At 30.7% G+C, this 15,154-nt stretch overlaps 2 protein-coding genes across 3 annotated transcripts in view; one reads left to right on the top strand and one right to left on the bottom strand.

The window, feature by feature from the left end:
- The window catches only part of LOC126880251 (nuclear receptor-binding protein homolog), an 842,193-nt gene that overhangs the window by 205,152 nt on the left and 621,887 nt on the right, over positions 1-15,154 (bottom strand). The window lies entirely within an intron of this gene.
- The window catches only part of LOC126880252 (lipoamide acyltransferase component of branched-chain alpha-keto acid dehydrogenase complex, mitochondrial), an 89,811-nt gene that overhangs the window by 26,100 nt on the left and 48,557 nt on the right, over positions 1-15,154 (top strand). The window contains exon 2 of one of the 2 annotated variants that reach the window (XM_050644019.1): positions 13,308-13,761. The exons of the other annotated variant lie outside the window; for it this stretch is intronic. Within the exon in view, the coding sequence (XP_050499976.1) occupies positions 13,308-13,720 (413 nt within the window). The 3' untranslated portion in view covers positions 13,721-13,761. Of the gene's footprint in view, positions 1-13,307; positions 13,762-15,154 lie in introns of those variants that run through there. 2 annotated transcript variants of the gene reach the window in all.

The raw sequence follows: 15,154 nt of genomic DNA, 5'->3' as shown, positions 1-15,154 counted from the left end.
ACGCATTTAAGCAGACCTGAAGTTAGTCTGAATTGAGAATTAATAAAAATAATTACAATCTCTAGGGGGGTTGGACAAACGTTGTGAAGGAGTGGACAAACGGGTAGTTGGGATTCTGACCCCGCAGAAACATTCATTCTAATGGAGTCTGAAGTACTTTTTCAGCAGTGCCGTCCTATTATCCGTAAGCAATACAGTGGCGGCTCGTACCACTTTAAGAATGTAGTGCCAGAACTCGGGCAGCCGCCAAAATTTTTAGTGACGGATTCACGGTATTGTCAAAAAAAGTATACTTACAACAAAAACTGAAAAAATATATCGTACCATCAATGCAAGACTATCACAACCCAAAAATTACCATTTTTTGTTTTTTATGAAAATGTAATGGTAATGGGTAGTCTAACATAATGCAAGAGTATTATAACTTGACATTAATATTGTTTAATAATGTCTTATACTAAATTTTGAGTTATAATACTCTTTCATTATGTTAGACTACCCATTACCATTACAGATTCATAAAAAACAAAAAATGGCAATTTTTGAGTTGTGATAGTCTTGCATTGATGGTGCGATATGCGCGGATACTTTTATCTTTGTATCTTATGTTTATTGATCTGAGGTGCCAAGGAATTGTCCAACATTGATCAAAACAGTTCCGTAAATTAATTAATAATAAAAACCTCTTAACCTACCACCAGCATTTACTGCTGATAGTGCTTGAAGTTTGTTATTAAGATTTAGTCTCTATTTACCAATTAATAAAAATAATACTATTTCATTATTCACACACATGCACACATTTTTGTAATGTCACTTTTAAAGTTTATGATATATGAAGTGCATTCTTCTATTTTTTGGTTGCAAAGTTTTCAATGCCTTTATTATTAAAATTATCAATACAATTTACAAAATGCTTTTCTGCAGATAGCATACCTAAAGCACTATGTTTTAACATCGAAAAACAGCGTTCTGCTTCAGATGTTGATATAGGAATGGTAACTAAAATACTTAAAAGTTTAATAGTTTCTTCAAATGTGCTTTTTAAGCCTTCCCTCTACAATAAAACCGATAGCGAAACAGCCCCAGAGGTAGTACTTAATTCGTCTCGCCAATACAGTACCTACTTCTAATTCAGTTTTAAATCGAGTTTTGTTTAAAAATTAAAATTGTCTCCATGTTTCATTAAGAAATGATTCGGAGAACTGATGCTTATAAGCAGAAAACTTCTCCGACATAAATAAATTAGAAGCAACTAAATGTCCGGAGAAGGTAGACCTCTGAAAGATCTGGTACTTTGAATGAATAATATGAACCTATAAGTCGTTGTCTAATTCGGCGCTAAAATTGACCAGCTCCTTAAATATGCCTCTATTTTATGAATTTTCTTTTTCGTCGTGACCTCTTAAAGCTAACTCGAAAGCTCCACAAAACCTTATAACATTTGTAGTTTTTTAAATATTTAAAAAAAATATTCTTAAAAATTTTTTTTAGATACTAATCTTCATTGTCAATTAATAAATTAAACTTAAGAAATAATCAAAATATTATTTATACTACACACTACACCCACGATCATGATGCCATAAAAGTTTAATTATAAATACAAAACTTTTTAACAGAAAATATACATAATAAAAGCGACAAACCAGCACGTAAAGAAACTTAACCTCGAGCCCGGCACAGAGATTCACATTTAAAGGTATACTAATAATCCAAGATAGCTCTTTCTGTGTCACTTAAATAGAATGCTCGTAAAATCTTTCTCTCTTTAGTCGTGTCAGTACTGACTTTGGCACGAAGGAGAGATTCTCCTGTCGAATAATCTCCGCTGTGGCAGGGGTTGTATTACGCCCATAGTTGCCATATTTTATATAATTTATGAAGATCAAAAGAAATACACACAAAAAAATTAACAGGAATTAAAAAGTTTTGAAGATAAAAAATATGTTTCTGCATAGTTAGCAAGGTAGTGCCATGGCTCTATGGCACTACCTCACGGGCCGCCACTGAAGCAATACATATATATATATATATAATTTTTTTTATTTTAAAAATATCAGTGGGTGGACAAACATGGACAAACAATATAGCAAGAGAGTTTTTGAATTTTCGAAAATTTGTGGATTTGTGAAGTTAGCCCGAAAAAAATTTTTGTTTATAAAAAAAAATTGATGGGTGGACTAACGAAATAAAACTGTGGACAAACGTGGACAATCAATGGACAATCGAATGGCATCGGTCACATTTTTTCCCGATTTTTTCGGGCTAACTTCACGGACCTCGTTTCAACAGCGTATACCGTCGGCCTAATGTGAAAAGTGCATAAGTCCAAAATACCTGATTTTACAGGAGAAACACAAAACTAACTGTGAATAACTCCATTTGTACACTAATAAATATAATGTGAAAATTGTATAAGTCCATTTTAGCAATCAATTTGTTTAATTATCAAACAATATGTTGTGCCATTATAGGCTATTGAATATATTCAAAATAAGATAGCTAAAAGGAACTACAACGTTAACGGGGTTTTATTATTTTATATGGTCAATGGACATCTATTTATGAAGAAACCGCGGAGTGCTACCATTTAAAGGGGTGCGTTTTTGAGAAATGGGTGAATTAGTCCCTGGGCACAGGTTACATTAGGGTGAGTTCTATGCACTTTTGGTACAAACACGTCTACATAAAAATCATTCCTGGTTAAATTTCCTATCTAAATATAACTTTTTAAAGTCAAAGATACTTTTTTTTATAAAAATATATTCAAAAGAAAAAGCACAAAGAAACCCAAAAGAAAGAAATTTTGTTTTTTGTCCCATAACTTTTGTCCACGAGGATATAGGTATAGACATTGCTTTACAGAAAAAAAACTTACATATTTACTCTTTAAAATTATGTTTGGTAGAGGTTATTAGGATTTACAGTTTTCGAAATATGATTTTTCAAATTTCGCCACTCACAGCAATTTTGGGCAATTTTCCTTGTTATTTCGCAAATATTATTCTGTAACTTTTTTCTACGTAACTTTAGGTATACGCAATGGTACACGTAATAGGAATAGAAATCAATTACCTTTATAATGGTCTACTGTATAACGTTGTACGACTTTTTTTAAAGAGATTATGGTTTTTCAAGGTTTTATACTTTTGACGATTTTTTTATAATATAATATAAAAATAAAATAAAATTATTATATAATATATTCATCATCATTCAACCCGGATCTATCCACTGCATGTCCATGTCCACTGTCTTCTCCATGCATTTCTGTCCTGTGCTGTCTGCATCCAGTTTCTGTCGATCCGTTTGATGTCATTAGACCATCTGGTTGGCGGACGACCTCTACTTCGATATGCCTCTTGTCTTGGTCTCCAGTGTATGATTCGCTGTGTCCATCTGTTATCTGACATTCTAGCTATGTGTCCAGCCCAGTTCCACTTTAGGGTCATAATTCTTTCTATGGCATACATCTATAATACCTAATATAAAAAAAAATATTATTTTTACGATTATTTTTGAAATTTCTCATTATAACTTTTTTTTTCTTGTACATGAATATACAATATACTATCTATATATTGCGCAACAAAGAGGGCTTACTTTGATATTTTTTTACCTGTATTATTTAAAATTATTTCTTTTACAAAAATTACATAAACATTAGTCTTAAAAGACATCACTTTAGTTAAAATTATTTAAACGTTGACATTTAAAAAATTTTCAAAATTAAAGTCCATCTCTTCGTTAGCATTAGCTTCAATATCTTCCTCTGACACCTCAGTTATCTTAGAGTTCCCAAAATTAGTACCCATGCACGTGCACCCTTTGCAGAATATTGAACAACTAATTCCTTTCTTCCTACAACCACATTTTTTTGTACATCCTTTGGTACATTTACTTGCTATTTTTTTCAAGCAAAGCTTGTGGTGCAGGAGCTTTGACAGTAAATATTGGAATTAATCCATATTTTGAAGTTTGCCCTGCCGAGTTAAGTGGATCCAAAGTATTACCTATATAAAATAAGATTCAATCATAACACACAATCACATAAAAAAGTTATAATGAGGAATTTAAAAAATAATCCTAAAACCAAAAATTGTTGCAACTACTTATTACAATTTGAAAAAGCATGTTATTCAAAAAAAACCCTAGACTTTTTTATAATACACCATTTTAAAGTAACCAGAATAGGCTTTATTTTTTATTATATAATATATACCATATAGAAAAAAGGTATAATGGGAAATTTAAAAAATAATCGTAAAAAATATAAAAACTCGTTAAAAGTATAAAGTCCTGAAAAAGATAACCTCTTTAAAAGAAGTCGTACAACATTATACAATAGACCATTTTAAACGTAATTGATTTCTATTCCTCCTACATGTACCATTGCATATACCTAAAGTTACGTAGCAAAAAGTTACAGAACAATATTTTCGAAATAACAAGGAAAATTGCCCAAAATTGCTGTGAGTGGCGAACTTTGAAAAATCATATTTCGAAAACCATAAATCTTAATGACCTCTACTGAACACCATTTTAAAGAGCGAATATGTAAGTTTTTTTTCTGTGAAGCAATGTCTATACCTATATCCTCGTGGACAAAAGTTATGGGACAAAAAACAAAATTTCTTTCTTTTGGGTTTCTTTGTGCTTTTTCTTTTGAATATATTTTTGTAAAAAAGGGTATCTTTGACTTTAAAAAGTTATATTTAGATAGTAAATTTAACCAGGAACAATTTTTATGTAGACGTGTTTATACCAAAAGTGCATAGAACTCACCCTAATGTAACCTGTGCCCAGGGACTAATTCACCCATTTCTCAAAAACGCACCCCTTTAAATGGTAGCACTCCGCGGTTTTTTCATATATAGAGATTCATTGACGATATGAAATAATAAAACCCCGTTAACGTTGTAGTTCCTTTCTATAGTACATAATCAATAGCCTATTAACCTGTACCCTGTAGATATACAGAATGAGTTTTATGTATGGAAACACTCAATTATCTCGAAAACGGCTTTCACGATTTTTATAAATTTTGGTAGATAGGTGTTTTATAATGCGGCCGACATTATAGTGCTAATTACATTGTTGTCAGATCTTCTGTTTTTCTGAAAATCGAGTGAACATTCTTATTTCACATGGAATACCCTGTATATTTTTTGCGTTTTAAAGTCCTTAAGAAATACTGATTATTTTATATTATGTTCCCCACATATATTCCCCACACCTTATTGCCATAATTTCGGAGTTATTGCTACATTTACTAAAAAAAAATTAAACAAATTATAAAAATCAATTTTTCAGCCCGGGTTGACATTATTTTACGTTCTTTGGATCATTGGGAACAAAAAAGGTCTTTTATAATTTTTCTCTAAAATTAATCGTTTTCTAGTAATAAACAATTTAAAACTGAAAAAAATCCAATAATGACGATTTTCAAGGTTCAAAAACACAAGTAAAAAATATAATTTTTGAAATTACAAAGTACCTAAATTCAAGTTCAACTATTCTTCTAATGTTGTTCTGAAGCTATTTCCTTGTGGCATTTTTATGATTAATTATTTATATGGGAAATAAGCCACAATTAAAATGAAAAAAATAATTTTATTAACGTTTCGACGCCCAAATCGGGTGCCGTTGTCAAAATACAAAATATTACTAAAATAAACTAAAGTGTTGTTGCTAAGCAAAAAAATTCTTCTAATAATTTATTTAATCTCACTCATTTATATTGGCAATTCAGACATATATTATACATTTTAAAGTAGAAGACTTTAAAATGATATTGCCAATATTTATGAGTTGCGTTCCTGGGACGACTTACTGAAAGATAGTTCATTCGATTACATGAAATTAACCCCAACTCAAGAATATCCGTCATAAAAAATTTATAGCATGTGATATGTCTTTAAAAAGACAACCAAATGCAACGACAGTAAAATTCTCGCGTTAGAGACTTCATAGTAAATCACAAGGGAAAACCAGGAAAAACCCTGTGATACTATCCCGACATCGTAAGTATTTGGTCTTACATTAATTTACTCTCAAAAAATAATACCAAATTCTGACTTGTAACATCTTTAAATTATAAATAATATTAATAATACTAGATATATAAGTAATACTAAAATATAAAATATGTACTAGCTCGATATTATTGACTTACTAATCTTGGTATTTTCTTTCTATTGACTTCCTCTTTCAGTATGGGTAACCACATCCTACTGCATTCTACCGAGGAATTTGCGACATAATTGGTTTCATTTAGCATAATTAGAGCCGCTTCTTTGATTTTTCTCTTTTTACTATCTGATTCTTTCAGGACTATACTTGAATCTCTCCACTGAACTCTATGTTCATTATCCCATGCGTGTTGACATATTTGAGATCTCTCAAATTCTCTATTTTTAATATAAGATTGATGTTCACTTATTCTAACGTCTAATGGTCTTGATGTCTCACCTAAATAAAATTGTTCGCATTCACAAGGTATTTTATAAATGCAATTCTTTGTTCTTTCTTGATCATTGTTAGGTTTAGTTTTAGATAGAATAGATCTCAATGTGTTTGTTGTTTTGAATGTTGTTGAAATGTTGAATTTATTTCCTATTGTTTTAAGTTTCTCGGATAGTCCTTTTATATATGGTATTGATATTTTCCTCGTATTATTTCTGGTGAATGTTGTAGGATCCCGTTCTAAGTTGTTCTGTTCCATTCGATCCAATCTTGACAATTCCTTATTTATAAACGATAAAGGATAATCATTTTTTAATAAAACAGATGTTAACAATTGTTTTTCTGCTAAAAAGGAATTTTCGTTAGAACAAGTAATTTTGGCTCTATCATATAAGGATTTAATGATTCCCTTTTTAACGTTGATGTTGTGATTTGACTTGTAATTGAGATATCTGTTGGTGTGTGTTGGTTTTCTATACACTTGAGTCTCATATCCAATATCCTTCTTTGAGATCAAAACATCGAGGAAAGGTAGGCTGTTATTGTATTCCTTTTCCATTGTAAATTTTATTGTCTCTTCTTGATCGTTTATAATATTCAGGAACGTATCCAACAATTCTGATCTATGAGGCCATATTGAAAACACATCATCTACATATCTCCACCATACTGTGGGTTTTAAATTTTGTTTAGAAATAATATTAGTTTCGAAATCCTCCATAAATATATTAGCCAATAATGGAGATAAAGAAGAGCCCATTGCTAGACCAAAATTTTGTTTATAGAATTCATTGTTTAGTTGAAAATAGGTATTATGGGTACATAATGTCAATAACTCCATTATAGCTGATACATTTAGTCTTGTCCTAGTTGCCAATGTATTATCATTCTCTAATTTCGTTTTGATTATGTTTAAAGTTTTATCGATTTTAAGATTTGGGCGTCGAAACGTTAATAAAATTATTTTTTTCATTTTAATTGTGGCTTATTTCCCATATAAATAATTATTCTTCTAATAGCCCGCCATAAGAGTTTTTGGTTCGTTTTATTCTAAAACATTGCTTTTTAATTGTTAATGAAGTGTATATGAGAGGACGGACGATCGGGCTGCATTAACAACTAGAAAACAATGTTTTACAATGAAACAAGCTCAAATTACTTATCGGTAACTGATAAACTAAGGCTTGAAATTGAATTTGGGTAGTTAGCAATTTCAAAAATAATATTTTTTATTTATGTTTTTGAACCTTGAAAATCGTCATTATTCGATTTTTTTCAGTTTTAAATTGTTTACAGCTCGGAAACGATTAATTTTAGAGAATAGTTACAAAATATCATTTTTGTTCCCAATGATCCAAACAATCCAAACAAAATAATGTTTACCCGGGCCTAAAAAATTAATTTTTATAATTTGTTTTAATAAATGTAGCAATAACTCAGAAACTATGGAATTTAGGTATAGAGAATATAACATGAAAAATAATCAGTATTTCTTAAGGACTTCAAAACACAAAAAATATTCAGGGTGTTCTCCTGTTCATTAGAAAAACGGAAAATCTGACAACAATGTAATTAGCATTATAATATCGGCCGCATTAGAAAACCCTTATCTACCAAAATCTATAAAAATTGTGCAAACCCTTTCCGAGATAATTGAGTTTTCCATACATAAAACTCACTCTGTATTATATCTTCTTATTGCCAAAGTACCACCGTTTTCTCTGTATTCAAAATTTAATCTAATCTTATAAAATCCTAATGCGACAAGTCGTGCAGTTTGTCCCGGACAGTACATAACTTTTTATAACGGGATAATTGTATTGTTTATTATTTTAATTTTAAACAAATTACGTTATATTCAAATAATAATAAATTATTATGTATCAACAAAGCATACGTTTTTTACGTTTGAGTGTGACAAATTCGTCAAAGTCAAACTAAATTTTAAGTTATTATGTAATAAAATATAAATATCATTTGATAGTGAATTTAATTATTATATAAAATAATTAAGATGTTTAAATGTTAAAAATATTATTTTTACATTTTTGTATGACGGACTCACCTTTAGCGGTAGTAAATGGTAAATGGACTTTTACATCTATAGACATAACAAATCGTTTTACCTTGACAATTCAAATATTCTTACTCGAAATATTTACTGTACTTAATTACTGTATTATAATTAAATATTATAAATTATTTATAAATTATTATTAAATTATAAATTATTATTAAATTATAACTGTATTATAATTAAATTTTTCACAAAATTGAAAAAACTATTTGTTACTTTATTAAGAACAAGCTGAAAATGCGAACATTATCATAACGAAAACTTTGTTTATTTACGCATTTTAATTCATAATATGGAAAATCGCTATTATGAAAAGTAGTTTAGAATTAATCATTATGTTTTATGTGCAATTATATCATTCTAATTTAAATGTTATGAACTATAAAGGTAGTTTACTCTTGATCGAAATTAATATTTTTTATATACCTCGTATAAAATTAATAAAATTTTATATATGATGGTTGTATCATAAATCTTAGAACATGCTTTTTATGAAGAATAACTTTTCTTCGTCAAATTAAAAATAAAAGAGTTATAAATGAAAATGTTGTTGGTATCCATAATTTGAGAAAAATCTTCAATTTTTTTCCGTTAGAAGGATGTAATTGCACATATCAGACCATAATTTTTTATACCAAACAATATTATTTCATATACTGTCATAGTGATTTTGTTCATTTTTGATACTGTCATACTAGTGATTTTAGTCAATAATTTTGCCAATTTGGCAAAAAAAATGATTACTAATTAGTTAATAATTACTAAGTAATTAGTGTAATTAGTAATTTTGGCAAAATTCGTAAAAAATTAAAAAAATCATCTACTAAAATCACTAGCCAGTTGTGTCGAGTTTAGCGAACCGACTATATTTTAATTTCATATCAAATGGAACAGTCCATTTATCATAAAGGGGAGGTCGTATATTCGTATAAACCTTTTTAAACCTGTTAATAAATTATTGCTTTTAAAATATACTCAAATTGTATTTTTGAACATCTTATTTATTTTATATAATAATTAAATTCACTATCAAATGCCATTGATGTTTTATTAATACTTAATTTTTAATTTAGTTTGACATCCACGAAGTGTCAAACTCAAATGTAAATAACCTATGCTTTGCTTAACAAATCGAAATTAAAAAACTAGCCTACTTAATAGCAACGATTTCAGCTGGACGTGTAGTGTGTCGGAAGAAAATAAAACGATTGTGACGTCACATTTTAGACTTTGAGGTCGATTATCTCGAAAACGGTTAGAAATATCGAAATGCCGTTTTCAGATTTGGATTCAGAAGAAAAAACTACATAGGAATCCATCGATAAATCTGATCTGTGTATTGCCGGAGCGGCAACGCAATAACACACACACTTTTGCGAATTTATAAACGAAATGTTTTCGTTGAAAATAATTTAAAGCTTTATGTAACTTTATATTTACTTGGTTTAAAGGCAAGACGTTTGTTATTTTAAAAATTTAATTTTAAATTCTTTTGAAAGTTTGTTAATCCTAAAATTTTGAAAAAATCTCACATTATAAATATCTATTACCAGAGAACGACAGTTCTCGTCAGTGGCGCGCAACCCCAACAACAATACCCCTACAAGCGACACTATATACAGGGTGAGGCAAATAAAGGGCCTATTAGAAATATCTCGAGAACTAAAGGCAACAGAATCATGAAAATTGGAATAAAGGGGTTTTGAAGGATAATCTATTAAATGAAAATATTTTCATCTCTTTGCAACTTCCGGTTATACCGGAACTTTTAGTTTATACCGGAAGTTTATAACTTCGTCTTTTTAAATGGGACACCCTGTATCTTTTTACATTTTTGGATTCTCTTCGATGTCTCCTTTCTTAAAATATGAGGTTTTGTAATATTATACAGGGTATTTTAAAAGATAATTACATTTTTTTATTAATTTCGTAGCAAAATTAACACCCTGTAGAATTGTAGTCGTTTGACATCTAAAACTCTACTTACGTTCAAATGATTTTTTAATATACTCTAACTATTGTTAAGAATCATTAGTATAGCTAAATTTTTAATTTTAGTATACAGGGTTGGTCGAAACTCGGAATGAGTATTTTGTGAGTTTTCTTAAATGGAACACCCTGTATTTTAGTATTGTAATGAAATGATATTTTATGGTACCTTTTTATTTCTCAAGCATTCCCTATACCTAACTGCTTTAATTTGTGCTTAATTGTTAATCGCACCAACAATCTTAACTACGTAGGCTAAATAGCCTAAATTTGATAGCTAAACCATTATTGGTAATTTTAAGGACCACTCTGGATTAATATGTATTTATTTCTAAAAAATTATTTGGGATTGAGTATTTTCACGGCCAACCTAATAAAATTTTACGTATTTTTTGGTGCAGTTAATGTTTAGCTTGAATCACCAATAACCCACAAACTAGAGCAGTTAGGTATAGGGAGTGCTTAAGAAATAAAAAAGTTCTATAAAATATCATTTCATTACAATACAAAAATACAGGGTGTTCTATTTAAGAAAACTCAGAAAATACTCATTCCGAGTTTCGACCAACCCTGTATACTAAAATTAAAAATTTAGCTATACTAATGATTCTTAACAATAGTAGAGTATATTAAAAATCATTTGAACGTAAGTAGAGTTTTAGATGTCAAACTACTACAGTTCTACAGGGTGTGAATGTTGCTACGAAATTAATAAAAAAAAACGTAATTATCTTTTAAAATACCTTGTAAAATATTACAAAACCTCATATTTTAAGAAAGAAGACATCGAAGAGAATCCAAAAATATAAAAATATACAGGGTGTCCCATTAAAAAAAAACGAAGTTATATTCGGTATAACCGGAAGTTGCAAAGAGATGAAAATATTTTCATTTAATAGATCATCCTTCAAAACCCCTTTATTCCAATTTTCATGATTCTGTTGCATTTAGTTCTCGAGATATTTCTAATAGGCCAGTTATCTGCCTCACCCTATATACACGAAATTTTCGATTTTCTAAATCTGACTGAATTGAAAATTGGGCCAACTCCCATCTTAAAGTTCAGGAAAAGACTCACCCATTCTTATGTCAACCATCCATTTTGGTCCAAGGGTGTGGATTTTACGGCCCTTCCTATTTAGGGTCTGTTTTTCGTTCTCGTCCCCAAAACTCCCAAAAACTTCGAAAATTTAACTCCGACCTTTGCGGCTTCTAATAGAAGCGATCATTACCTTTCCAACGCATGTCTAATTTTGAAAATCGGTTATACCGTTCAAAAGTTACCGAGCTCAGAAATATGAGTCAATTTTTATTTAAAATAGGAAAATGTTTGTGGATATGTATGTATGTATGTATGTATGTATGTGTGTGTGTGGAAAAGTTAAACCGATCGGAATTTTTTTTTCTGTGTTTGAAGAGGGGGTGAGGGCCGATTCAGAACCGGTGTAGTTTATGAGTTTTGACTACCCATAAGCCAGCTATCGGACTTGGTAGGTACAAAACGGCATATCTTTTGGAGGTATATATCTTCGGTTCAAGAAGATACAGGAGAACAGTAAATACACCAAATCAATAGCGTTGAGTTACGCTTTCAAATGGTGTCTAATCTGTCAGGATCGGACACACACGGCTCAGTATAGCCGAAAAACTGAAAAACTAAACTTTGAAAATTTTGGTTTTTCGACAATTACTCAAAATTTCAACCTACGAATTACGCCAATAACTGAGCGTTTGCAGAAGGACTCTAGACGAATCTAACGGTGTATACCTTATATCCGGGAAAATTCGAATTTTTAAGTTATAGGCTTCATAAGTATGATCAAATCTATTTCTTATGGGAAAAACGGTTTTTCAAGCTCAATAATTCCTGTAATAGCTTCAGTTGTCATACTTGACCTTAGATGCATAAGATACTACTTGTCAATACGTTTCAAACTCATGTTTAGTGAATAAAATCGGTTAAGCCGTTTAGAAGTTATTAAGCTACAAAAGTATAATCCAATTAACGATTATTCCCTAAATGGTTTATGTAGTTGTAGTGGTTACGACGCTAATTTGATCTGGCAACGGGCAATCCGAGTTCATTTACCGGCCATCCCAATCTTTGGATCTTTTTTCAATCTATTTTGAATAGAAAAAAAATCTAGTGTACATTCGATGGACACTAGATCATTTGGGAGATAGTGCGACAAAGGTGACCATTTATAAAGCTTAACGTGTACTCGAGAAACATTGCATTCAACTTTATACATTTAATTTATAAATAACTTTGAAAAACTCCTGATACAAGAATAAAAAACCGCTAAACGCCGTAAAAATAAGTGGCGCATACAATATTCCAGCTACAAAAGATCTGATATGAATATTACGTGGCGCGAAAATGTATTTTCATTTTGATAACAAAGTTGTAGTTTTATTTTAAATTTTTTCATAATATTTGCTAAATTTGAAGTAAACGCGCCACAAAAGAGTTTCAAAATTCAAACTGTATCAAAGTTACTCTTTTCTGACGCGTTTTACTTCAAATTGGGCAAATATTATGAAAAAATCTTTTAAAATAAAACTAAAATTTTGTTTTGCATCAAAATGAAAATACATTTTCGTACCACGTAATATTCATATCAGATCTTTTGTAGCTGGAATATTGTATGCGCCACTCATTTTTACGGCGTTTAGCGGTTTTCTATTCTTGTTAAATTTACGGCACTATGTGATGTTTAATAAAATCATTTAAAATATTAAATATGTGCTAAACCGTTTGACATAATTTCAGGTATAGCTATGGATACGTCTGTCGGGTTGGCTGTGCCAGTAATAAAGAATGTTCAAGCACTTTCGGTGATGGAAATTTTCCTCGAAATACAAAGACTGATTAAGAATGGCAGGGATGGAAAATTCTCACTAGCTGATATCTCTAACGGTACCTTTACGTTGTCTAATATAGGATCTATAGGTGGCACTCATACTAAACCTGTTATTCTTCCACCTCAAGTAGCAATCATGGCTATAGGAAAATCCCAAAATTTGCCCAGGTTTGATGAAAACAACCATCTTGTGTCGGAGGAAATTGTTACGGTTAGCGTATCGGGTGACCACCGAATTATAGATGGCGCTACAATGGCAAGATTTGTAGTTGATGTTAAAAAACAATTAGAGAATCCATATTTGTTATTTCTGAAGATATAAGTGTAACATTTATTTCAATAATTATAACATTTATAAAATTATCTAACAGCATTTATTATTGTGAGTGCAATTTTGACTATTGTTTCTTGTTGTATGCTGATCTGCTTGCTTCTGCTATTGTTTTTCCCTTCCTTTGCATGATTTTAGCCACTACTATATCCCAATCTTCTCTAGGCCTTCCTCTATTTCTTTTAATTTGTATCCTAGCTTCCCATATTTTCTTCACTGGTATGTTGTCTGTCATTCTTTTCATGTGTCCCCACCAACTTAGTTGTTTTTCTTCAATACACTCAAGTATGATTTCGTCTTAAGATCTGTCCGTATATATGTGTTTCTTATTCTGTCTCTCATTGTCACTTCTCTAACTCCCCGTAAATACTTCATTTCTAGGGCTTGTATCTTGTAACTCTTTAGTTTTCTAGTTAGTATCCACGACTCACAGCCGTATGTAAGCACTGGTCTATATATAAATTGGCAACAAGGCTGAGATCGAAGAAGTCAAATAAGAATTAAACAAATTAAATAAAAGTGATTTAATTAGAATAATAATTAAAAAGAAAGTGCCTTTCTATATAAAATCAAGTGATAAAGTGATTAAGTATGTGGAAAGTGATGAAAATACCAAGTTCCCTGATGTAACTACTAAAATATCTGATAATAGTTTAACTGACCACGCCAATGCGGTAAGTCATTTAACATTAAAATATGACCTTAAAGTCGCAAACATTCAATTAGAAGCTTCAACACGTATTATCAATGTTCGGTTGCAACGTTTCAGTTGATAAATAGCCCCTCTTGAAGCACCGATAGCACGTGCTACGGTAATTACAGAGTCTCCTTTCTCCAGTAATGTTAAAGCACGAACCTTCTCCTCTTTTGTGAGTTTCGTTGGACCCATATTTGTCAATTTAATTTAGAATTTGACGATCGCAAACTTTACGCGATAAATGAGAAGTTTAGCACTGACTACCCGCACAAAGCCAACTGTTGCAAAACAGTGCAAACGCGCAGAATTCCCTAAATAAGCCAAGCGGTCCGTAAACTACAAATAATTGCAGTCGCAAGTACTCTAGCCCCCCTCCTCTATCCACCCCTCCAAGTGAAGACAGAACGCATGCAAATTGTCTTCAAATTTGGTGATTTATTTGGCAATGTAAAGATTTTTTTTGCCGTCACTGTAACTGGAGAAACCTTAGCACAAAATACGAAGATTTAACCTAAAACACTTAAATAAAATATTCCTCCTTACCGAGATACAGAGTACTTTCTACGTACATATCATCTGTTACATTGGCGGATCCAGGGGAAGGCGATGAGGGCGATCGAAGGAAAAAAAGCTACACAATGTACCAATGTATTTATAAAAATAATATTGTAGAATGTACTTATGTTTATAAGAAATTTATGACTATGAATCTGCAATCAATCACAAAC

This window comes from Diabrotica virgifera, chromosome 2, assembly GCF_917563875.1.
Source record: "Diabrotica virgifera virgifera chromosome 2, PGI_DIABVI_V3a".
NCBI lineage: Eukaryota > Metazoa > Arthropoda > Insecta > Coleoptera > Chrysomelidae > Diabrotica > Diabrotica virgifera.
This window is presented reverse-complemented; position numbering and strand designations above follow the sequence as displayed.